Raw genomic sequence first — 26,149 nt, 5'->3', positions numbered from 1 at the left:
CAAATCCACAAGGAGAGTCCAATTGTGTCGGTTGCGATGCCTGACCTTCCCAACACTGGACGTGAAGAGCATGCGCCTTCCACCATTTGCACGCCCCCTGCAAGTGCTGGAAGGAGCACCCGCAGTCCAGTTCCTAATAGTCAGATTGAAGATGTCAGTGTTGAAGTACACCAGGATGAGGAGGATATGGGTGTTGCTGGCGCTGGGGAGGAAATTGACAAGGAGGATTCTGATGGTGAGGTGGTTTGTTTAAGTCAGGCACCCGGGGAGACACCTGTTGTCCGTGGGAGGAATATGGCCGTTGACATGCCTGGTGAAAATACCAAAAAAATCAGCTCTTCGGTGTGGAAGTATTTCAACAGAAATGCGGACAACATTTGTCAAGCCATGTGTTGCCTTTGTCAAGCTGTAATAAGTAGGGGTAAGGACGTTAACCACCTCGGAACATCCTCCCTTATACGTCACCTGCAGCGCATTCATAATAAGTCAGTGACAAGTTCAAAAACTTTGGGCGACAGCGGAAGCAGTCCACTGACCAGTAAATCCCTTCCTCTTGTAACGAAGCTCACGCAAACCACCCCACCAACTCCCTCAGTGTCAATTTCCTCCTTCCCCAGGAATGCCAATAGTCCTGCAGGCCATGTCACTGGCAATTCTGACGAGTCCTCTCCTGCCTGGGATTCCTCCGATGCATCCTTGCGTGTAACGCCTACTGCTGCTGGCGCTGCTGTTGTTGCTGCTGGGAGTCGATGGTCATCCCAGAGGGGAAATCGTAAGACCACTTTTACTACTTCCACCAAGCAATTGACTGTCCAACAGTCCTTTGCGAGGAAGATGAAATATCACAGCAGTCATCCTGCTGCAAAGCGGATAACTGAGGCCTTGGCATCCTGGGTGGTGAGAAACGTGGTTCCGGTATCCATCATTACTGCAGAGCCAACTAGAGACTTGTTGGAGGTACTGTGTCCCCGGTACCAAATACCATCTAGGTTCCATTTCTCTAGGCAGGCGATACCGAAAATGTACACAGACCTCAGAAAAAGAGTCACCAGTGTCCTAAAAAATGCAGCTGTACCCAATGTCCACTTAACCACGGACATGTGGACAAGTGGAGCAGGGCAGGGTCAGGACTATATGACTGTGACAGCCCACTGGGTAGATGTATGGACTCCCGCCGCAAGAACAGCAGCGGCGGCACCAGTAGCAGCATCTCGCAAACGCCAACTCTTTCCTAGGCAGGCTACGCTTTGTATCACCGGTTTCCAGAATACGCACACAGCTGAAAACCTCTTACGGCAACTGAGGAAGATCATCGCGGAATGGCTTACCCCAATTGGACTCTCCTGTGGATTTGTGGCATCGGACAACGCCAGCAATATTGTGTGCGCATTAAATCTGGGCAAATTCCAGCACGTCCCATGTTTTGCACATACCTTGAATTTGGTGGTGCAGAATTTTTTAAAAAACGACAGGGGCGTGCAAGAGATGCTGTCGGTGGCCAGAAGAATTGCGGGACACTTTTGGCGTACAGGCACCACGTACAGAAGACTGGAGCAACACCAAAAACGCCTGAACCTGCCCTGCCATCATCTGAAGCAAGAAGTGGTAACGAGGTGGAATTCAACCCTATATATGCTTCAGAGGTTGGAGGAGCAGCAAAAGGCCATTCAAGCCTATACAATTCAGCACGATATAGGAGGTGGAATGCACCTGTCTCAAGCGCAGTGGAGAATGATTTCAACGTTGTGCAAGGTTCTGCTGCCCTTTGAACTTGCCACACGTGAAGTCAGTTCAGACACTGCCAGCCTGAGTCAGGTCATTCCCCTCATCAGGCTTTTGCAGAAGAAGCTGGAGACATTGAAGGAGGAGCTAACACGGAGCAATTCCGCTAGGCATGTGGGACTTGTGGATGGAGCCCTTAATTCGCTTAACAAGGATTCACGGGTGGTCAATCTGTTGAAATCAGAGCACTACATTTTGGCCACCGTGCTCGATCCTAGATTTAAAACCTACCTTGGATCTCTCTTTCCGGCAGACACAAGTCTGCTGGGGTTCAAAGACCTGCTGGTGAGAAAATTGTCAAGTCAAGCGGAACGCGACCTGTCAACATCTCCTCCTTCACATTCTCCCGCAACTGGGGGTGCGAGGAAAAGGCTCAGAATTCCGAGCCCACCCGCTGGCGGTGATGCAGGGCAGTCTGGAGCGACTGCTGATGCTGACATCTGGTCCGGACTGAAGGACCTGTCAACGATTACGGACATGTCATCTACTGTCACTGCATATGATTCTCTCCCCATTGAAAGAATGGTGGAGGATTATATGAGTGACCGCATCCAAGTAGGCACGTCACACAGTCCGTACTTATACTGGCAGGAAAAAGAGGCAATTTGGAGGCCCTTGCACAAACTGGCTTTATTCTACCTAAGTTGCCCTCCCACAAGTGTGTACTCCGAAAGAGTGTTTAGTGCCGCCGCTCACCTTGTCAGCAATCGGCGTACGAGGTTACTTCCAGAAAATGTGGAGAAGATGATGTTCATTAAAATTAATTAGAATCAATTCCTCCGTGGAGACATTGACCAGCAGCAATTGCCTCCACAAAGTACACAGGGAGCTGAGATGGTGGATTCCAGTGGGGACGAATTGATAATCTGTGAGGAGGGGGATGTACACGGTGATATTTCGGAGGATGATGATGAGGTGGACATCTTGCCTCTGTAGAGCCAGTTTGTGCAAGGAGAGATTAATTGCTTCTTTTTTGGTGGGGGTCCAAACCAACCCGTCATTTCAGTCACAGTCGTGTGGCAGACCCTGTCACTGAAATGATGGGTTGGTTAAAGTGTGCATGTCCTGTTTATACAACATAAGGGTGGGTGGGAGGGCCCAAGGACAATTCCATCTTGCACCTCTTTTTTCTTTAATTTTTCTTTGCGTCATGTGCTGTTTGGGGAGTGTTTTTTGGAAGGGCCATCCTGCGTGACACTGCAGTGCCACTCCTAGATGGGCCAGGTGTTTGTGTCGGCCACTAGGGTCGCTTATCTTACTCACACAGCTACCTCATTGCGCCTCTTTTTTTCTTTGCGTCATGTGCTGTTTGGGGAGTGTTTTTTGGAAGGGCCATCCTGCGTGACACTGCAGTGCCACTCCTAGATGGGCCCGGTGTTTGTGTCGGCCACTAGGGTCGCTTATCTTACTCACACAGCTACCTCATTGCGCCTCTTTTTTTCTTTGCGTCATGTGCTGTTTGGGGAGTGTTTTTTGGAAGGGCCATCCTGCGTGACACTGCAGTGCCACTCCTAGATGGGCCAGGTGTTTGTGTCGGCCACTAGGGTCGCTTATCTTACTCACACAGCTACCTCATTGCGCCTCTTTTTTTCTTTGCGTCATGTGCTGTTTGGGGAGTGTTTTTTGGAAGGGCCATCCTGCGTGACACTGCAGTGCCACTCCTAGATGGGCCCGGTGTTTGTGTCGGCCACTAGGGACGCTTATCTTATTCACACAGCTACCTCATTGCGCCTCTTTTTTTCTTTGCGTCATGTGCTGTTTGGGGAGTGTTTTTTGGAAGGGCCATCCTGCGTGACACTGCAGTGCCACTCCTAGATGGGCCCGGTGTTTGTGTCGGCCACTAGGGTCGCTTATCTTACTCACACAGCTACCTCATTGCGCCTCTTTTTTTCTTTGCGTCATGTGCTGTTTGGGTGTGTTTTTTGGAAGGGCCATCCTGCGTGACACTGCAGTGCCACTCCTAGATGGGCCCGGTGTTTGTGTCGGCCACTAGGGTCGCTTATCTTACTCACACAGCTACCTCATTGCGCCTCTTTTTTTCTTTGCGTCATGTGCTGTTTGGGGAGTGTTTTTTGGAAGGGCCATCCTGCGTGACACTGCAGTGCCACTCCTAGATGGGCCAGGTGTTTGTGTCGGCCACTAGGGTCGCTTAGCTTACTCACACAGCTACCTCATTGCGCCTCTTTTTTTCTTTGCGTCATGTGCTGTTTGGGGAGTGTTTTTTGGAAGGGCCATCCTGCGTGACACTGCAGTGCCACTCCTAGATGGGCCCGGTGTTTGTGTCGGCCACTAGGGTCGCTTATCTTACTCACACAGCTACCTCATTGCGCCTCTTTTTTTCTTTGCGTCATGTGCTGTTTGGGGAGTGTTTTTTGGAAGGGCCATCCTGCGTGACACTGCAGTGCCACTCCTAGATGGGCCCGGTGTTTGTGTCGGCCACTAGGGTCGCTTAGCTTAGTCATCCAGCGACCTCGGTGCAAATTTTAGGACTAAAAATAATATTGTGAGGTGTGAGGTATTCAGAATAGACTGAAAATGAGTGGAAATTATGGTTTTTGAGGTTAATAATACTTTGGGATCAAAATGACCCCCAAATTCTATGATTTAAGCTGTTTTTTAGTGTTTTTTGAAAAAAACACCCGAATCCAAAACACACCCGAATCCGACAAAAAAAATTTGGTGAGGTTTTGCCAAAACGTGGTCGAACCCAAAACACGGCCGCGGAACCGAACCCAAAACCAAAACACAAAACCCGAAAAATTTCAAGTGCACATCTCTAATATATATATATATATATATATATTATACGTGTACACATGTAGATATATATATATATATATATATATATAATACATGTACACATGTAGATATATATATATATATATATATATGTGTGTGTGAACTGCATGTGTTGTAGTAGGGCAGTGTGTATATGTACAGTAGTCATATTGGGGCGGTGTATATAGGTGTGTGTTGAAGTGGGGATGTGTGTATATATACAGTGACCAAAGTGGGGATGTGTGTATATGTACAGTGGCTGAAGTGGGCGCTGTGTACTGTATATATACAGTGGCGGAAGTGGGGCGGTCTGTGACGGTTTGACATTCCGCCACTTAGATATGGGAATTGAAAAAAATAATAATGTGGGATGCATTCTGACCAATCTGCAGCGCTGTCCTATCAGTAATGCTCCAGTGCAGAGAAAGGGGAGGAGACCAATGAGAGTTTGCTTTCTAGGTTTCCATCCTTCTCTTGCTCTCTACCCCACTGCTCCGCAGAGGTAGCCGACTCTATGGAGCCTGCTGTGTGGCTTGGGGCTGTCGCAGTCGGACAGGGTCCTGAAGCAGGTGATATAGTGGGGGAAAGCTTTGGTGCGCTGTTTGTGAGATCAAAAGAATACACAGCAGGACACCGAAGGACTGATGGCTACTATCTGTCCAGCCATAAAGTGCAGCACCAGCCTCCGGTCCTCTCATGTGCCCTGCGGCCCTCCTCCTCCTCTGTATTCAGGATGCAGGGCCTTGGAGGGAAAACTGTCAATGTCGGCATATGGAATGAAAGGAAAAAGGCAGTGCTGCATTCAAGAGCAGCAACCAGAATAAAGGTAGGAAATAATAGTACCAAACATAGGCTAAACACTGGTCCAGAACAGGGGCTGAGAGAGGGAATCAGGGGAGTGAGAGAGGGAGAAGTGCAGGGGCTGAGTGATCTAGATGGAGTGAATAATGCAGGTGAGAAGTACACAGGCCTTAAGAGGGTAGCACGAAGTGGGAGGACTTGGGTGAGCAAGTGATGGAAATAAAGAGAGGCGCAGGGGCTGAGTGATGGAAGCAGAGAGTTAGTAATGCATGGGGAGAGAGGGAAGTAGACCCTGAGAGGTTAACAGTCAGTGAGAGGACCAGGCGTTGAGCAAGGGATGGAGAGCGTGAGAGGTGCATGGGTGAGTGATGGAAGCAGGGGGTGAGAATTAAGCACTCCCCGAGACGGTAGCAGGGAGTGAGAAGACCAGGAGTTAAGCAAGGGATGGAGAGTGTGATAGGTGCGGAGGCTGTGTGATGGAAGCTGGAAGTGAGAAATGCAGGGGGTGAGAGGTAAGCACATCATGAGAAGGTAGCAGGGAGTGAGAGGACCAGGAGTTGAGTAAGGGATAGAGAGTATGAGTGGTGCAGAGGCTGAGTGAGGGAAGCAGGGATTGAGAAATGCTGGGGGTGAGAGGTAAGCAGGCCATGAGAGGGCAGGAGGGAATGAGGGGTCCAGGGGTTGAGAAAGGGATAGAGAGTGTGAGAGGTGCTGAGCTTGTGTGATGGAAGAAGGGAGTGAGAGGGCCAGGGGTTAAGTGAGGGATGGATAGTGTGAGAGGGGCAGGTTCTGAGTCAGGGAAGCAGGTGGTGAGAAAGTAGCAGGTGGTGAGTAAGGGAAGGAGGGTGTGAGAGGGTAGCACTGGGTGAAAGGGATGGAAGAAGTGAGAGGTGCAGGGACACAAGGAGAGCATGTGGGGAGTGATAGAGTTACCTGGGATGAAGTATTTGGCACATAAGGAGAGTGACAGACTAAAGAAATAGGTAAGGAAAAGAAGATGAGACACATGGAAAACAGAGAGGTGAGCAAAGGGTAGATATTAGAGATACTGTAGGAACATCTGAGATGAAAACATAGCAAATAGCGTTCATGTTTTATATATATGACATAGTGCTAAAAAGCATCTAAAATTAACATTGGATTTTTAAAATACCTAAGCCCCTCCACTGCTTTATTAAAATTTCCATACCCCCACCTTTAAATTCCCACTTTGAGCACTGTATGTACAGTATATATATATATATATATATATATATATATATATATATATGAAAAACAGAAAAAAAGGATAAGGTGGTTTTAAAGCGACCAGCGGTGTCCAATATCAAGAGGAGACTCACTATATAAAAGAAAATATTTTTTTATTATCTAATGTGCACCAATAAAAACAAATAACATGGTAGTCCTATTACAAGGAGTCAGAGACGTTACTAAAAATGCGTATAAGATAAAAGTAAGTATAAAATTAATAATACAAACTTAAAAAAGACAAGGGGAAAAAATGTCCTAAAAATGCAAAATTGGACATAAAAATCAACATAAAAGGTAAAAAGTAAGGTTCTTAGCTTTTGAGAGAGGGTATGTCTCACTGCACCCAACGCGTTTCGTCCTATCTGGACTTCATCAAGGGGTGGCAAACATCTGGGACAGCTCATCTATATATACCTGTGTTGGTAAGGAAGTGATAGCTACATCACTTCCTGTCAATTAGCAGGTGTCAAAGTTCGTATGAGGTTTATACATTCAAAACATATTGGCAATATTTCTACAGCATGGTATCACCATGCTGAGTAGATCCGCTTTATACAAAACTGCATTCTGTAAGTATAAAGATGTAAAGAACGCTTAAACAGTTTAAAGTCCCGGACTTCCTGTCCGGATCGCGGGTGACGTCACGTCCGCCCCGCTTCCGGCGTCCGGCATTCTTCATTGCGCATGCGCCGAGTGCGGATTGCGGAGGTTTCTTGTCCAGCATCAAGTGCGCATGTGCCCGTTCTCCCATCTAGTATAATGTGTATGCAGTAGCGGCGGCCATTTTCTTGGAGTGCATTCCTCCAGACATATTTTGTAAAGTCATGTGGTCCCGGCGGCCATTTTGGTTAGGATTTTTTCATAGTGGAAACGAGTTATAGAGATGGAGATAAAGAAAAAAACATGTTTCAGTAAGAGTATTTATGTGAATCTTTCATATTCACAGTTAAAAATGCTGGCACTTCTGGTCCCAAGTATGGACCCTATTGGAATTGCCAGTGCAATAAGGTGTCTGGCTGATAATTGGCAAGGTAAAATGGTAATTAAATAATGTAGTCAGGTTTCAATACTGTTATTATACCTATTTATATACTGGTATAGTCACTATCATGAGGTGAGTAAAAAATTCTAAAGCGGAAGATAATACAATTGCAAACCTATTTAATAATATGCATGGTTGCAGATGGTAACACAATGTGTACATAGACCAATATTTTAAAAACAAGTTTTTTTTTTTTTTGTTTTTTTTTGGAAAACGTCTTTTGCACTGATGTTCCCATGGGAGAGTGATAAAGAGTATAGTTGTCTGTGTAATGACCTCTTGGACCTTGCTCAAAGGGATTACAGCACCCAGTCTTCCATGATGGTTCCCCATCTATGTACTAGTTGGGCCCGACACTGCTTGGCTTCCAAGATCGAACGGAATATATATATATATATATATATATATATATATATACTGCTCAAAAAAATAAAGGGAACACTAAAATAACACATCCTAGATCTGAATGAATGAAATATTCTTATTAAACACTTTGTTCTTTACATAGTTGAATGTGCTGACATCAAAATCACACAAAAATTATCAATGGAAATCAAATTTATTAACCCATGGAGGTCTGGATTTGGAGTCACACTCAAAATTAAAGTGGAAAAACACACACTACAGGCTGATCCAACTTTGATGTAATGTCCTTAAAACAAGTCAAAATGAGGCTCAGTAGTGTGTGTGGCCTCTACATGCCTGTATGACCTCCCTACAACGCCTGGGCATGCTCCTAATGAGGTGGCGGATGGTCTCCTGAGGGATCTCCTCCCAGACCTGGACTAAAGCATCCGCCAACTCCTGGACAGTCTGTGGTGCAACGTGGCGTTGGTGGATGGAGCGAGACATGATGTCCCAGATGTGCTCAATTGGATTCAGGTCTGGGGAACGGACGGGCCAGTCCATAGCATCAATGCCTTTGTCTTGCAGGAACTGCTGACACACTCCAGCCACATGAGGTCTAGCATTGTCTTGCATTAGGAGGAACCCAGGGCCAACCGCACCAGCATATGGTCTCACAAGGGGTCTGAGGATCTAATCTCGGTACCTAATGGCAGTCAGGCTACCTCTGGCGAGCACATGGAGGGCTGTGCAGCCCCCGAAATAAATGCCACCCCACACCATTACTGACCCACTACCAAACCGGTCATGCTGGAGGATGTTGCAGGCAGCAGAATGTTCTCCTTGGCGTCTCCAGACTCTGTCACGTCTGTCACATGTGCTCAGTGAGAACCTGCTTTCATCTGTGAAGAGCACAGGGCGCCAGTGGCGAATTTGCCAATCTTTGTGTTCTCTGGCAAATGCCAAACGACCTGCACGGTGTTGGGCTGTAAGCACCTGTGGACGTCGGGCCCTCATACCACCCTCATGGAGTCTGTTTCTGATCGTTTGAGTAGACACATGCACATTTGTGGCTTGCTGGAGGTCATTTTGCAGGGCTCTGGCAGTGCTCCTCCTATTCCTCCTTGCACAAAGGCAGAGGTAGCGGTCCGGCTGCTGGGTTGTTGCCCTCCTACGGCCTCCTCCACGTCTCCTGATGTACTGGCCTGTCTCCTGGTAACGCCTCCATGCTCTGGGCACTACGCTGACAGACACAGCAAACCTTCTTGCCACAGCTCGCATTGATGTGCCATCCTGAATGAGCTGCACCACCTGAGCCACTTGTGTGGGTTGGAGACTCCGTCTCATGCTACCACTAGAGTGAAAGCACCGCCAGCTTTCAAAAGTGACCAAAACATCAGCCAGAAAGCATAGGAGCTGAGAAGTGGTCTGTGGTCACCACCTGCAGAACAACTGCTTTATTGGGGGTGTCTTGCTAATTGCCTATAATTTCTACCTGTTGTCTATTCCATTTGCACAACAGCATGTGAAATTGATTGTCAATCAGTGTTGCTTCCTAAGTGGACAGTTTGATTTCACAGAAGTGTGATTGACTTGGAGTTACATTGTGTTGTTTAAGTGTTCCCTTTATTTTTTTGAGCAGTATATATATATATATATATACAGTATATGCCTTGTGATGCCGAGGGTCTTATTCACCCCCCTCATCTCTCTCCAGTCTCACTCCTTGCCTGAATCGCTCCAGTCCTCCAGCCTCATCCTCACATCCTCCAGCACCATCGTTCCCACCCCCCTGTATCTCTCAGCCTCCCACTGTCTATCAGCCTCCTCATTCTCATGTCACTTAGCCTCCCCATTCCCATGTCTCGTAGCCTCCCCATTGTCTTGTGTCTCTCAGTCCTACTATATGTGTGTGGATATATATATATATATATCAGTGACGTGCGGTGGGGTGAGTCAGAGCCTTTCCTGTCATACTAACGTTTGGGCCAGAGTTTTGACTGTATAAAGTATATGAAAAATACAAAGAATATGTTTGAAATATCTTTTTTGCATTAGTCTAATAATTTTTATAGTCAAATCTCTGGAGTAAAAAGTCTATGGCTGGTGAGGCAGTGCCTCACCTGGCTAACTTTTCCGCACATCTCTGATCAAAACTCTCCACATTTCCAGGAATTTATACTGCTGCACCTGTGTATAATGCCCACCCAGGGCAGCGTAACCCTTACCTCACAATCTTACTGGTGTGCCTTCCTAGGGTGTACAAGTCCCACGTATAAACAACAACAAAAGAGGTCGGCACCCCCAGTTTGATAAAAGTGAAAACCTTAGTGATGTATTGACGTTTCGGGGAGTCTCACCACATCATCAGGATGTATGTATAGGTGTTCGACGTAATGTGTTTGTGTATATATATATATATATATATGTATATATATATATATATATATACACACACACGCACGCACGCACGCACGCACACAAACACATTACATCGAACACATATACATACACAGAGAACACATACAACCCACAGCACACATATACTGCACTCATACATAGGACATATACACACACATACACATACATACACACACACATAGAACACACACATACACATAGAACACACATACACACAGAACACATACACAGAAACACACATACTGTAAAACACATATACACATTCATAGAACCCACACACACACAAACAAACACACTACTGGAGTCTGCCCTGGGTAAAGAGGATGGTTGGTTCGAATCTAGCATCTACCGGAAGAGGATGCTGCCGCAGGGAGCCATTGATGCCGTGAGCAGCTCAGTACTCGATACATCCAGACTGAGGCAGCCAGCATAATCAATCTAAGATCTTTGATCTCTGCCAAGTACTGCTTTGATACGATCAAAGATTCATTATGCTGGCTGCCTCAGTATGGTTCAGCAGCATACAGGGCACTGAATGGACTCCCGCGTTTCCTGAGGGTCCGGGGGCCCTTAGAATCATGGGGCCCATCACAAGTGTCCCCTTTGATTTTCCCTACCGCCAGGCCTGGCTGCAAGTGCTATGCTCAGGGCAGAGGTGCAGAAGTCTACCCAGGGCTTCCATCATTTCAGCAGCATCATATAAGAAACAGCCCCAACCTTGCCCTCTGTCACTCCCTTCCCCTCACCGGCATCACTCACTCCAGGCTTCTAAATACCGTCAGCACTCTGCAGGAGGAAGAACCTGATGGGGGCTGCAACAACAGAGCCTGGGGGGTGAGGTGGGACTACAAGCGGGAGTGCATGGGGGTATATTTCATTTATTAAGGGTATCACTATAACAAATAAATAAGACAAATTGTCATTATTGTAAAAAAAATCATTTATTGAAAATAATAAAAAAAAGATTATCATAATAACAATAATACAATCTGGTTCATTATATTAGCATTGACTGCAATCAAACCCCAACTGAAATTTGAATAGCTTGTTCATTCTGCCTTGTAAGAATGTTACAAGTTGAACCTGACATTAGAAATTACTATTACATAAAAAAAAGAAAACTATATAACATAATGTACTATAATAGGGACAGTGATGTCGTTGAAATGATTAAACTCTATTGGTGAAGTAGACAACCTGTGGTTCTCCAGCTTTTGTACTACAACTTTCATTGTCCTACCAAGCTGCTGAATGTTTAGAGTTGTAGTTCACCAACATCTGGGTAGCCTCTGGCTTCATTCTCTCATCAATGCTCCTTGGCATATTAAAACCAGACTGCAATAATATCAGCAATTAAAATGCCGAGTGATAGTCAGCCCTAAGCTTCCAGGAAAAACATGGGAAGGACAGATATTTGTGTTGTTAAACTGCATAAATTCTAGGTACATTTAAAAAGTAAAAAAAAAATAAAAAAAATGAAATTTACTCTGTAAAGTAAATGGGTTCCCCATTGCAAAAGGTTAGTACATACTGTCAATGGTAAATTTCCCATTAGGCACGTGAGGCGCATGCCTAGGGGCGGCACTTGTTTTGGGGCGACACTTGGATGTTTGTGTTGGTACTGTCAACCCAAAAAGTACCAATAACTGCAAAATATTTCTACTGTACTGTACCATTTGCCATCTTGAATGAAGTGTAAACCGATAGGACATGCACGTGTTGCCACTGTAAGCTGTCCTACTTAGTAATTATGTATTATAATTTGTTACAGGTTGAGTATCCCTTATCCAAAATGCTTGGGACCAGAGGTATTTTGGATATGGGATTTTTCTGTAGTTTGGAATAATTGCATACCATAATGAGATATCATGGTGATGGGACCTAAATCTAAGCAGAGAATGCATTTATGTTTTATATGCACCTTATACACACAGCCTGAAGGTAATTTTAGCCAATATTTTTTATAACTTTGTGCATTAAACAAAGTGTGTGTACATTCACACAATTCATTTATGTTTCATATACACCTTATACACACAGTCTGAAGGTCATTTAATACAATATTTTTAATAACTGTGTGTATTAAACAAAGTTTGTGTACATTGAGCCATCAGAAAACAAAAGTTTCACTATCTCACTCTCGCTCAAAAAAGTCTGTATTTCGGAATATTCCGTATTTCGGATATTTGGATATGGGATACTCAACCTGTATTATGCTATTAAATTGGCTGTCATCAAATGAGGACCAATCAATAAATATAATAACATTAGGCAGGGGTGTGTGTGTGTGGGGAGGGGGGGGGGGTATAATTTACTGTTGTGCCTATGGGCGTTCTCTCCCTTCAATCCGCCCCTGCATACTGTCCCTTTCTAGCACAGATTGTGCCAAAAAAATAATAATCTGGTTTGCATTTAAATTCATCCTGAAACTGGTGCAAACCTAAATAGAATGTACTTTAAATAATAATGAGTGTAAAGGAAAATATCTTCCACCACGAACATTAACAACAAATCCAGTAATTAGCTGAGCAATCATATACTGTAGTTCTGAAAGACTGCTTTGTTTTACAGAAACAACTGGTAAATAATGATGTAAAGCTCAAAGGTTCTCCTGACAAATGTGATGGCTTCTGGGGAAGACAATTTGAAAGAAAATTTAATTGGGGGCAACTCTTGATAAATTCACTGAATTTTGCTTTACTGTTTTACAAGGTCATACATTATTCCAAAATCCACACAAAATGTAATTCAAGTACAAATACCCAAAATAGTCTCCCTTTTTGATATGAGACTGTTGGAACAAAGTACTCATTACTGTATGTTTTGTTGGCTACAGTCCATGAATTAATGCTGCTGGTTTACATAGTATTTCATTAAATGCAATAAATAGTTACTTAGCTCCTTTTAACTATGAAGAATGAGCTACATGTCCCGTAATACCTTATTATGCAAAAAATAACCTTTGAGATTGTAAAATTCTAATATGTAAAATGTGCTTAATACACTACTTATAAATTTGTGTATTGGGCAGTAATTGCTGATACTGTGCATACTATTAATGTAGAAAAGCATTTTAATGGCTTTAACAACATGTGCAATGTAATGTAATGTACCTCCGTAACTCTGATGTTATACTTATTTTGTCTCCTAAGCAGTATCTTAGTGTAGGGTATAATAATCAACATGGATTCTAGGGGAGCTTGTGATCTAGTAAGGCTGCCCTGTCTCACTTACGGTAAGGATAAAATTCAATTGCTTAACCACAACTCAATTTTTATATTGGATATTGCCATCTAGTTACCCTCATGCTAAGATAGTTTGTACCTCTGTGAACCCATTATTAAACAATACATTGAGTTGCTGGCAAAGAGCAGGTAATTTGGCAAATGGATCTGTTATCATGATGGCAATGGGAAAGAGATTGTCAAGTCCAGTGGAATGCACAGCTGGTTATTCTCTGCTTTTCAATTACACATAGTCCTTCCCTGTCGAAGGTGCATTTTTGTTGTAAGCTCTGGGTGGTGGGTACGATGTTTCTTTTCTGGGACAGGAACAGCACAGCAAAGCACCTCCCAAAATTGCTAATGCAGCACCAGCCCAACCAATAAATAAAGCTGGACCAAACTCATACCTGGAAGAGAAACAAAATATTTTTTTTCTTCTGTGATCTGTACGGTATATTCCTAATACAAGGTTTGAATGTTACCCTCCCTATCCTCATTGCCTGTCATTCACTTTCTGGGGCATTCCATCACAGAGTCACATGAGCTCTTAGATAGGAAACTTTCACATAGTAAAATTGTGCAAGAACGTGCAGGTACCTTGGTATTTTGGGATGATTCTTGATTTTTTGATTATGGAAGTTACTGGTTTGTAATTATGGCTAAGGGAGCTGCAGTGCCGGGTCACCATTTATGATAATACTTCTCTGCTAAGTTTACATCTCTCAGCTAAGTGCATCTCTTTCATCTACGAGTAAACGATCATAAATACTATTGCTAAATTTCAAGCATCACAAGAATGTATTTAGGGGGGTACCACTGCAGATTTCTGATTGCAAAATCATCCCTTTCAGTTTCTGTGGTGGCTGCTAAATGGACATTTAGCAAGCTCTGGAATACCTTTGTATATGGGTATTAATGTAGCTTCACCCCGGTAGCTAATGCCATCTTCAGATGGTGTTAGCACATATTAGCTTACAGGCTACTCATCAGCCCCTGCTGGCAATGCATTAGACCCAATTGGTCCGAACTCAGGAGCAAAGTGGTAGTAGCTCTAGCTATCACTTTGCTACTAATCCTCCACTGGGACAGCTTGCTTGCAAGCTACTGTATGTCCCGGAACCCAAGGGATAATAATTGTAAATGGTAATTTATATTACCTTGTAGTTATGGATGATATTTTCACATCTGAACCACATTAAATATGTGATATGAGATAAATACACTCTTAAAAGAGAATGTAATACAGGAAAGTTTGGAAAACGAGTATTGTGCTACATTTTACAAATATCTTAATATTATTTATGGCTGTCACCAGGGATAACAAGACTTTGGCTGGAGACACATTAGAATGATTTATTGATTGGTCGGCACAGACATAATGTGTCGAGTCTGTCGACCCTGCAGCACAGCCGATGCCGTTATACAGTATCTTGTAGAGATATCGTCATGTCTGACTGTGTGTATGGGCAAGCTGCCAACCATCCGTACACTGGCTACAGGGACAGACATCACAGCTGGGTGAGAAAATTAAAATTCCCACCCAGCTGTGATGTCTGCACAGACATAGCGAGCGGCCATTATTATACCCTTTCATGTGTAAGCAATATCTTCTGTTTGAGTGCTATGTATTTATATATTAATACTTATATGAACTTACTTGGAGTTGCTTGGTGTAAACACATTATAGAAATCCTTGGCAATTTGATTTCCATACCAAGCTGTTGCAATAAGAACACAGAGACCTGAAAGAGAAAATAAATTTCAGTACGTGTGACAATACAAAATAACTAGAGTCCAGCATCTCTGACCTTTATCCATTATAAACCAAATAGTTATTAATTTCCCTAAATCTTTGTTAAGGGGGGTACACACATGGAGCTGTGTGCTGAGCGATCTAGCACAGACCGCTCAGCACACATCTCTCCCCTGCTCAGTACACATCTTTCCCCCCTGCTCAAGCACAGCGTGATGTGTGCTGAGCGAGAAGGGGGGGGGGGACACACGCTCACTTCACACAGCGGTGATGTGAGCGATCTACTAGATCTCTCAGTGTGTACCCCCTTTACTTGTACTGTGTATTGCTGTAGCATTTGACAATGTAAAATAGTTCCATCCCTTCTATTACTGAGGATCCTACTTTCAAACTTTCTACAACTGTATAACTCCACATATTATTCAGCCGTACCTTACCCTGTATTTGTACTTATATTATAGCTACATGCATTTTAACTAATAAATATTATGCCTGTCACTGTAAGCCTAACATATGCTGTATTTGTAAACCTCATTTACTATACAACCATCTATCTTTGCAAAGATCCTACAAAATAATTATTCTTACCAGCAATAATGAAGAGGACACCACCTACGATTCCAACCTTGGCCTTCTTCACCTCATCATCTTGAAGGCAAGTTAAGCATTTCATCCCCACAGCAGCAATACAAGTTGCAAAGAAGCCCAGAAGAATCCCACAGATCATCAGTGCCCTTGTAGCTTGCATAGTGCCTGAATAAAGGTAAAAAGGTTAGTTAGCAAATTGCATTCTTATTTGGTTAGGTAAAATACATGACAAAATTACTGTACTTTTTAAAATCTGATAAGCATCGGCAATATTAGATACAATTTAAGAAACAAATCAGCAATTGTAGGGATAGATGAAAGTTATCCTGGGTCAAAGTTTGTATTTATAGATGTGTACATGAGGCACACAAATGCAGATGTAGCACTTAGGTTTTCACCAATGTCTTTAGTTTTTTATATCCAGTATATTTCAGGTAGTTTTCCTCCACTTTATTTTTTTTATCTTCAAAGTTAAAATACTACGTATGCAAAAATAAGTAGTATAAAAATATCTGGCCCAATATTTGTTCATTGTTTACTAGGCAAACAGCATCATCTATCCTTGAATATGTAGCACCCGGAGCTTGCACACATGATATTATAGGATACATAATTCTTGATTTACATGTCACATGGTATCTGGTGTAGATCACACATCCTGTTGTAGTTCCTTTTATACTTTTTTAACAGAAGCTTCTTATGTACAGTGATTCAGTGAATCCATTCTGCACATCATAAGATCTACACAGCAACCTGCTTTAAAAAAATATGTCTACTGAAGCCAGCAGAATGGCAGCTGAAGAATATTAGTTCATCCATTTCTACTCCACAGTAATAGATCATTCTGCTCAGGGTAGGATTAAGAGATATCGGGGGGCTGTGTGCAGACTCCATGTTGGCACTCTCCTCTCTAGCAGCCAGTGCAGGTGAGTGAACTTTGGCACAGAGCCAGAGTATACTGCGCATTTGTATGTCTCTGGGAACATGGCACCCATGCCATGTTTCCAGTGATTTTTCTGCAGAACATGCGCAAATTGCTGGTAAAATAGCTGGAGCTTCATTTTCTCAATCATTTGTGCAGCACCGCCAAAACACGGTACTCTGGAAAGGTTAGTATTAAACATGTGTGCAGGATGTGTGGTGTGGGCACCCCAGGGATTGATACTCTACTGATTCTGCTGCTGGTGAATTCAATCCCGTGATTTCAAGATAGAAAGGTGTCAGTAGAGCTGAATCCAAAATTCTCTAATCTCCTGTGCTAGGAGAATGATCTGTTACAGATTCTGTGGGGTTGAAGTTTAACACTGAGGTGCTGATGCAGGGATGCAAGTAAAATGGATGTAAATGACTCAAGAGAAAAGTGCACAGCTTTTTTCTGCACATACAGTATGCAGAGCTCTATGCATCTTGAGATGCCTACACCTCTGCAGTCGCAACATATATGTCTGGTTACTACAATGTGTACTGGCACCTGCCCTATAGCATCTGCATAAAATGTGCCTTCTAACGTGTGTTTACACATACATGCCAGTCTGCATGGGCCGTAATTCCCTGAACATGCCCTTAACTAGCTAGAGAGAGTACCCATTCCCTCCCCCATTCCACCTCTATACTCTTAAGGTTTCATACAAGCAAAATGGGTCTGCACAGGCACATATGCATGCGTACATTGAGATATTAAATATTATCATCCTAAAATGTGCAAATCATTACTATTGTAGATTTATCTGTTACATGCAAAGACATTTTTCTGAAAATCACTCAAGGCATTATATGAATTGTGTAAGCATTGTGCGAAAGCCTCAAATTCTGGATGTCGCCTCTAACTTGCCCATAACAATGCTTTGTTGTGTGTTATTTAAAAATAAAATACCTTTAAATATTAAAATTTCCCTGAAAACTGCAGTCCCAATTATACATTGAGATTGGGGGTCATTAGACCTGATTTGTACTCGTGACTATACCTTTATTATGTTTGGCGGTCCCTCTGTTATTTTGGTAGCTAACTGCTGTTGTTACAGTATGTTTTATCCCAGATTCGGTGACCATGTCATAACATCTTTGAAAATCTTCCTGTTTTGAATTCTCAGCCAAGTCCTAACTTGAAAAGTAACAACATGTTTAAATTATAAGCAAGCTTAAACCTGACAATGTATTTTCTTTGTAAGTTCATCCAAATGTTCTGTTCCAAAGCATAACTCTGTGATGCCTGAAAAGCTACCGCTGGAGATATTAATCATTTCATGCAGGTATATATATGAGGACATACTTTCCAGATTTTACAATTGATTACATTTTCTTTAAAGGCAAAAAACAAAAGTTGTAGCGCTCATTTAAACTGTATCATAACCACTGGCTACAACTGAAAGAATGAAACATTTTGAGAAATCTTTGCCCCATTTTTGTGGATGAAATCATGAGCTAATAAATAACTTTTTACAAGAGACTGCTAAAATGTTACTACTGTATACATTCCCTTAATTCTCTAAAGCTGGCCATACACTAGGTCGATATCGTGTACGAATACACAATTTTGACGCCTCATAGGACCCATTGTGTGCACATCGTACATGTCTTGGGTACGATTATGATGCTATGCGCAATCCCGCGGGATGGACTTTGCATACTTAGATCATACGTGCAGCCCATATTATCCATCATAATTGTATGCATTCCGACCCGATCGCACGCTGCACTTCCTCGCAGCGATCGGGTCTGGAATGCGCATCGTGCACATTGCGCACGCGTTTTGTTGGGATGTCGCCGGGAAACGATGCTGACAGCGGAGAAAGCGGTCGCAGCGGCGACCGCAAGAAGATTGACAGTAGGAAGGCATTCTGTGGCGTCAACTGATCGTTGGAGGCCGTTTTCGGGGAGTGATAAGAAAAACGCAGGCGTGACCAGGTGAATGGAGGGTGGATGTCTGATGTCAAAACCGACCCCATCATCGTTGGATTCGTCGCACAGGGTAAGTATGTTTAGGGCTTGTTTTGCAGGAAACTTTTTTAGCGTAGCAGGGCTGCACAAACATTCGCAGCCCTGCTATGCTAAAATACACTCCCCCATAGATTAGTTGATCACACCAGCAGCAAAAAGTTGCTTGGTGCGATCAACTCGGAATGAGGGCCCATGTTTTATGCACATACGATGCATCGTACGATTTTGAGTGGCATTTCCCTGGACTTTTTTTTTTCTTTGTGAGGCACACAATCAGTCGCTTAATGAAAGGTCATTAGCACATTGTGTTTCACTTGTGTGTCCGGGACTGCCAGGGAACTGCTGGGGAGTTGAAGGGATATCGTGATATGACTCGCAGCAGATGCGGGTCGTGCTGATGTATGGCCAGCATAGCACAAAATTTGAATGAATAAATGTAAATGGTTCAAACACTTTCTTGTATCGTACATTATTTGGGCACTCTAGTGTACTATGGGGGTCATTCCGAACCGTTCGCACACTGCAGTTTGTCGCAATGGAGGGAAGGGACTGCACATGCCCAGTGGATGCATTGCGCATGTGCGTCATTGCCCGGCGATGGTAGTCGCCAGGCAGCGACGCCGCCAGTGGAAAAAGTGATCGCACCGGCGATTGCAAGAAGACTGACAGGTGGGAGGAATTCCAGGGTGTCAACTGACCATTTTCCAGGCATGGTGAGGCGAACGCAGGCGTGTCCAGGTGTTTGGAGGACGGATCTCTGACGTCAATTCCGGGACCTTCATTGCTGGATCCGTCGCACAGGGTAAGTAAGTCTCACCCTTGTCTTGTTTTGCAGGAAACTTTTTTAGCATAGCAGGGCTGCACAAAAAATACACTACCCCATAGGCGGCGTCAAGTTCATCGCACGAGCAGCAAAATGTTGCTACATGCGATCAACTCGGAATGACCCCCTATACTCACAAAAGTGACCGGGACCAAATATAGAAATCTTTGATTGTGCAACTAATAAAAGGAAAAGTTTCTTGGGCAGCCAAACACTAGTTGGTAAGGCTAAGACTAGTTTTATTGCCAACAGTGCAAGGCGGCTTATAAGTGAACTGGCATCTAGGCTTCTGCATGCATACTGGAAATAGAAGTCAGGGATTGGAATTTTAAGGGTTGATGTATCATGCAGTTAAAAAAAAGTGTAGAAGTGGATCAGTGGAGAAATTGCCTATAGAACTCAATCAGCTTCTACCTATCATTTTTTAGAATGTACTTGATAAATGCTACCTCAAAGCTGATTAGTATGATGGGCAACTTTTCCAATGGTCTACTTCTCCACTTATTTTCACTGTTTGAAACATCAAAACATTATACAAATAAAGGGATCTATGGTCTAAGCCTTGGGGGCATATTCATTATCCTTTATCTATTTTTAACAATTATATATTTTTATTTTTTTTTATCACAAATCTTCCTTCATCAAGCCTGTAACAAATGAGATATGATTCATATCTCCTTTGTTACAGCCTTCTGTGATAATTTCCACACTCCCCATACTAAAGTATGGGGATGTTGAAACCGGAAAATTAATCAAACTCCAAAAATGCATTATTTTGGTAGTTTGAAAGCGAAACTGTTAGCCATCCTAAGATGACGTTCAGTTTCCAGATGCATCAGAGGAGTCTGAAAAGATCACTCCCTGCTGTGTCCTCTTACCTCTAGCTGCTTCACCAGATACCCGAACAGTCCTCCTGTAAATCGGGGGCAAGTGAGAGGTCACAGCAGCATCGGTGGACAGACACTGGTGTCTGCTGCAGTGGAGGTATACATGAGGTGGCTCTGGCAATGGCAGTAGGAAGGTGAATTGCGGCTGGAATGACACCGGCACAGTAGGCAGTTGCAATGGGTTGGCTAGTTTGTCCTCTTGGGTGTCTTCACTTTTCTTCTGATTAGGTCTTTACACAGCTCGTCTTGAAGCTGCGCATGCGCAGAGTCTCAGAAGACTGTAGAATCAGGAGAGAAGTGCCCCATTTCAAAAAAACTGTCTACGCAAAAGGAGCAGTTTTTTCAGAAGTGATAATTTTAGTAGGGAGGCTGTACTGCTGAAATGGGGACAGTTGGGAAGTATGCTCTTTCTGGTAGTTCTCCTAGACATCACAATTATTTGTGTTACTGCTTGTATTTAGGCCGGTACTAGAGCAGACATGTGTACTTCTGGCTGCAGGCGTGCATGAGATGCATATATCACAATGCCCCTTCCCAATCCCACCCACACTACTACTCTATATTCAGAGGGAATTATAATACATACAGTTCTGCAACCATGCATATCCGTGTGTCCGCTTTGTGAGCTAGCACAGAGCAATTTTAGGAAAGTTATACTAAACAGACTTTCAAAGTGTTCACTTCGTATTTGGTGAATCCTTTAGTCAAGGGGACTAAATGCACAGATGGGAGCTTCTGGGCATGGAGGTTGTCTGTGGCAATGCAAATCACATAATTGCAGCTCTGACTGCTCCATATAGATATTTGTGCCATGGCCCAGTGAGAGCCATGGCTATGGTGGCATGAGTCAATGCAATTGTGTCATCATGCCCCTGGATCACCGACTTCACTGGGGAACCGGGATGCTGGTCTACTCTCCCAGGATCCTTCAGTACTCCCTGAATGTATGGATATGACTCAGTTTGCATCAGCCTCTGTAGTTTGCTAATCGCTCTGAGTCCTTCCTGCATGGTCATGGATTTGACAGGTCTTTAGACCTACATGTCTATGCAGGATTCTTGAGATAGTTTTCAATATACTGTGCTAGAAAATATAGCAGGTTATAGTCTATTAGATAAGCTGAAGAGCTGCATGGAGAGACAGTTCTACAGTCCTATTTTATCTATTACCATGTAGTCTGGGAGAAGCAACATTATCAGTGTATGGAGTAAGCACAAAAAAGTTAAAAAAAATAGCAAATAAACATGATGGGCAGCACGGTGGCACATGATTAGCTTGCTACATCATAGCACTGAGGCCCTATCTCTGTGGAGTTTATATGTCCTCCCAGTGTCTGCGTTGGTTTATTCTGGCTGCTCCAGTTTCCTCCCACAATCCAAAAAACATACTGATAGGCTAATTGACTTCTGAGTCACCAAAGTGTACATGTCTGTGTGTGTATATTTGGTAGTGAATTTATACTGTAAGCTCTACTGGGGCAGGAACTGATGATTATGACTAAATATTCTTTGTAAAGCGCTGTGAAATATGTATGCGCTATATTAATAACTGTAAATAAATAAATGATAAGTCCCTGGTGCACATCTCATGCTACATGGATTTTTTTTAAAACACAAAAATCCCAATATGTAGTTATATCTCACTATATCTACACAGTAGTAGTGAAAAGGTTAACTTGCTATATACCAGGTGGAATGTTCTCCTGGGACAGCAGAATTCTGTTAGTTCTTGTATTTTATTTTAGGGAGGAGAACTGCTTTGTAGAAAATATGCAATTCTCCAGGGTAACTGCTTTGACGGGTTTGATCTTGTCTCCAACTCAGCTATAAGAGGATACGTGTTCAGTATTGCCCAGCTCTTCCCCCAAATAGATTAGAGTGGGAAGCAGCCATTATAATAGTGTTTGTGCCACTTGGTGAATAATGATCAGCAATCCTGACTAAAGCCAGCTTTCATGTCTCAGGCCTCAAATAACTTTATTTTATGGATAAAAGACACCTGACAATTGTTTCGGAACAGAGCCCAGTTAAAGTTTAATAACTGTTTCTATAAACTCATTATACACATGAGAGTGTTTCAGGCTGACACTTTTATTGCCATGCGCTGTTTAATTGGCCCACAGCTTCTCTGTCTGCTGTAATCATTCTTATTTAGCAAGTTTCTTGGTAAAAAAATATGTCTCAGTCCTAGGCTGCTTAGCAAAAGCCTCAACATGATGAATCCTGTCAATTCACCTAGGCACCTTTTGCCTGCTGTGTTTATATTAACATGGCTGAATAGAATACAGAAAGTCACAATTGTCGAAACCGTGCTTAAAAAATGTAGAAGATGGACGAAAAGGGAATAGGGGCCTATTTTTAGAATGCCACTTTATAGCATGGCCATAACAAAATCTCTATACTCTACTTCAATTTGTAAAATAAAAAAGAAAGAACTTGTGGAAACAAAAGCTGACAAATCTCACCGCTGGTGGGTCACCCCCATAAGATGATTTGTGTTTTGATATCGACACAATAGGCTCAAATATGAAATTGTACTCTCACATGTAGTTGCCTTACACTTCTTTTCACACATGTTTAATAACATGATGTAAAGAGAAACAATGTGATTTAAACCATAGAAGCCAAGAGATGTCAACTTCCATTAGTATGATTACACAAGACTACAGAAATCTGACATTAGATTGGCTCCTATGAGTTACAGTACGTCATTGCTATATGCTATTCACTATATTATTTAATAGGAAATACACTTGCTTATACACTGATGCTCTCCTACTACATATTTCTCTATTCACTTGCCTGATGTCACTGTCAAGATGGCAGGACTTATGCTATAAATACTGTCATACAGTGCATGAAGTTCATTTTATGTAGTAGCTGATGTCAGTTTTCAGGTACAGATAGATTATGGGGTTTGTTTACTAAGCCTTGGAGGGAGATGATAAAGCATTATCCAATCAGCTTCTGTCTTTTTTCAAACACAGCCTGCAACATGGCAGTGAGGAGCTGATTGGCTGGCACTTTATCTCTGTCCATTCTATCTCTCTCCAAGAGGCATATTCACTTTTTATCTCTCTCCACTTTAACTCTCTCCAAATCTCAGTAAATAGGACCCTTTGTCATATAAAGTAAGTGTTGAGGGCATTTTCTGTAAACCTAACAACCAACTAGCTTACATTTATTAATAACATACATTTATTTGCAAAACAACTAACAAGTGTTCTTTCAGTCAAAAAGTCATTAAACAAAAGGGTAATGCACAGTCTTGATTCCCTAACATGGTTACTTTAGCTTATCCAAGGTTATTTTAAGTAGCTTACCTAAGGTTATTTTAATATGTTTAAAATATTTTAAATGTCTTGAGTTTGCATAATAGCAAGGGGTTAACCATTTGGGTTACATACTTACAGTAACACATTTCCTGAAATATCAAATGTGAAATTACCCAGTAGGGGTAATCAACCCTCCCCAGTAGTGATAATCATTGATAAAAATCAAGAAGAAAAAAAAAGTGAAAAACAGCTAAAATCATGTAATTTTAGCAATCAAAAACCCAAAATTCAGATTTAAAATCTGAAATTTGAACCAATGGAAGATCCGAACCGGGACTCCGTTCTAATTGGATCTCCTTGGGAGATCCCGACCGGGTTTTGGTTAGATTTGGATCCCCAAAATTCAGGTTGATTTAAATTTCTGGAGAACCGAGCCGCACATCTCTAGTTCTAAGTTTAGGATACTTAAGTATACCCTACTTTCATTATAACAACAACAACATATTATAGCCTACAATAATTTAAGAGTATTAGGTTTATAAACTGGTCTATCACTTATATAATTTACTGTAAGCAACAATACTGTACTGATTCTTAATTATTGTTTGGGTATTTACTGGACATGTTTTTTATCCCTAGGATGGCATAAACCAAAACAGCTATGTAGCATATATAATTCATCACTGGGATTCGAACCACACCTTGTGAGGTCACAAGGATACATAGGTGAACATACAGTAGGTGGCTTGTTCACACATTTGTGCTGGGTAAATTGGTGAATATAATTCAAAACTAACATGCTCTGTTACTACAGTCTTGCAGTTGGACAGTGTTTCCAATGCTCTGTGTACTGTATTACTTTTCACCAGTACAATGCAATATGCTGGCCATGCATGAGAGTAGGCTGTACCACAATATACATTTTATTTACAGAATTACAATTTTATGATGGATTCAGCATCATTGACTTTTATTTGCCTTTATTAACATGTGAAAAGCAGCAGAATAGGTGTGAATTATCCTTTATGTATTTTACTTTGCAAACTTTATATAGCAAATTGTCAACTACTAGGGGCATCTCCTTTACCTTTATTTCACATGATAAAACCTAGGATTAGATTTACGTATATATATATATATATATATATATATATATATATATATATATAAAATGAATGTGGAGTTTCATATGACTCACTTAATAAAACTAAATGCAGTGACCACATTAACAATTTGTCTTTATTTTCTCACATTTTAGATAGCCAAAGTTTATTTTAAGCAAATACATAATTGATTACAGAAAACCTTCCTTAAATGATTTAACTGAACCATACTAATCACTAACTACAATAACTATGTTAGAACTACTGTTTCTGCATATAAAGCACATATGAGTTCAGACAAAACAATAAACAAAAATAAAATGACAATAAACTGGTACTTACTTCCCAATTTCAGCAAGGAATCATAAGATTTGCATTGCATCTGCCCTGTACTCTGCATGACACAGGACATCCACAGTCCTTCATAGGTGACCTGTGCTGTAATGATGGCATCTCCAGCAAAAGAGGACATCTTCCACTGGGGGATAGCTACTGCCACTATAAACCCGATCCATCCTATGCAAGCCAATGCAAATCCTAGAATCTGTAAGCCTGTATTGGCCATCTTCTGCAACTGGAATTGCTTAAAAGACGTTCTAATCTAATGTAAATAAGATAAATTTCTATGTATAAAATAGATAGTAAGTGCTAAAAGATCTTTCCCCTATTATATAATATTCGTAAGAGGAGTGGATGAGTAGCCTGACAGTCTAACACCTACTGTATATGAACAATTTTGTGTATCAGCTTTATTTAAACTCTCCCAGATGTCCTCCTAGAGGAATTCCATAGAAAAACCCAGAGAATCAGTAGTCACTCCCATTGCACAATTCCTTGTCTGCACCTCCCACCACTGCATATGACACCACATGTTTTTTTTTCTGGATTGCCTTGGGTTAGTGGCTAAGTTGATTCCAGCCCTAAAGCCATTGGTTTGGTTCCCATCCATAATGCATATTTACAATGCCAGGTGTTATCCGCATAAAGACAAGAGCAGTATAGAAATGTAAAAACAGCTAGAACAATAACATGGAAAAATAGACGAAGCAGGCAGTCATTTCATCTGTTTATTTCCTCTATAAACGTCAAGTGGTTACTGTAAGTCGACTCATTAGTCTGTTGTGTTGGAAAAAAAAAAAA

The 26,149-nt window shown here is 42.2% G+C and overlaps 1 protein-coding gene across 1 annotated transcript; it reads right to left on the bottom strand.

Annotated features, from left to right (window-relative positions):
- Positions 1–11,387: 11,387 nt before the first annotated feature.
- Positions 11,388–25,780, bottom strand: CLDN1 (claudin 1). Its single transcript, XM_063916462.1, has 4 exons — positions 25,352–25,780; positions 15,986–16,150; positions 15,302–15,386; positions 11,388–14,051 (listed from the first exon to the last, which is right to left on the bottom strand). Exons 1-4 carry the CDS (start codon positions 25,572–25,574, stop codon positions 13,889–13,891), a joined length of 636 nt encoding a protein of 211 aa, XP_063772532.1. The 5' UTR covers positions 25,575–25,780; the 3' UTR covers positions 11,388–13,888.
- Positions 25,781–26,149: the final 369 nt, after the last annotated feature.

The sequence above is a fragment of the Pseudophryne corroboree genome, chromosome 4 (genome assembly GCF_028390025.1).
Source record: "Pseudophryne corroboree isolate aPseCor3 chromosome 4, aPseCor3.hap2, whole genome shotgun sequence".
Classification (NCBI taxonomy): Eukaryota; Metazoa; Chordata; class Amphibia; order Anura; family Myobatrachidae; genus Pseudophryne; species Pseudophryne corroboree.
The sequence above is the reverse complement of the archived record's forward strand: the minus strand, read 5'-3'. Positions and strand labels throughout refer to the sequence as shown.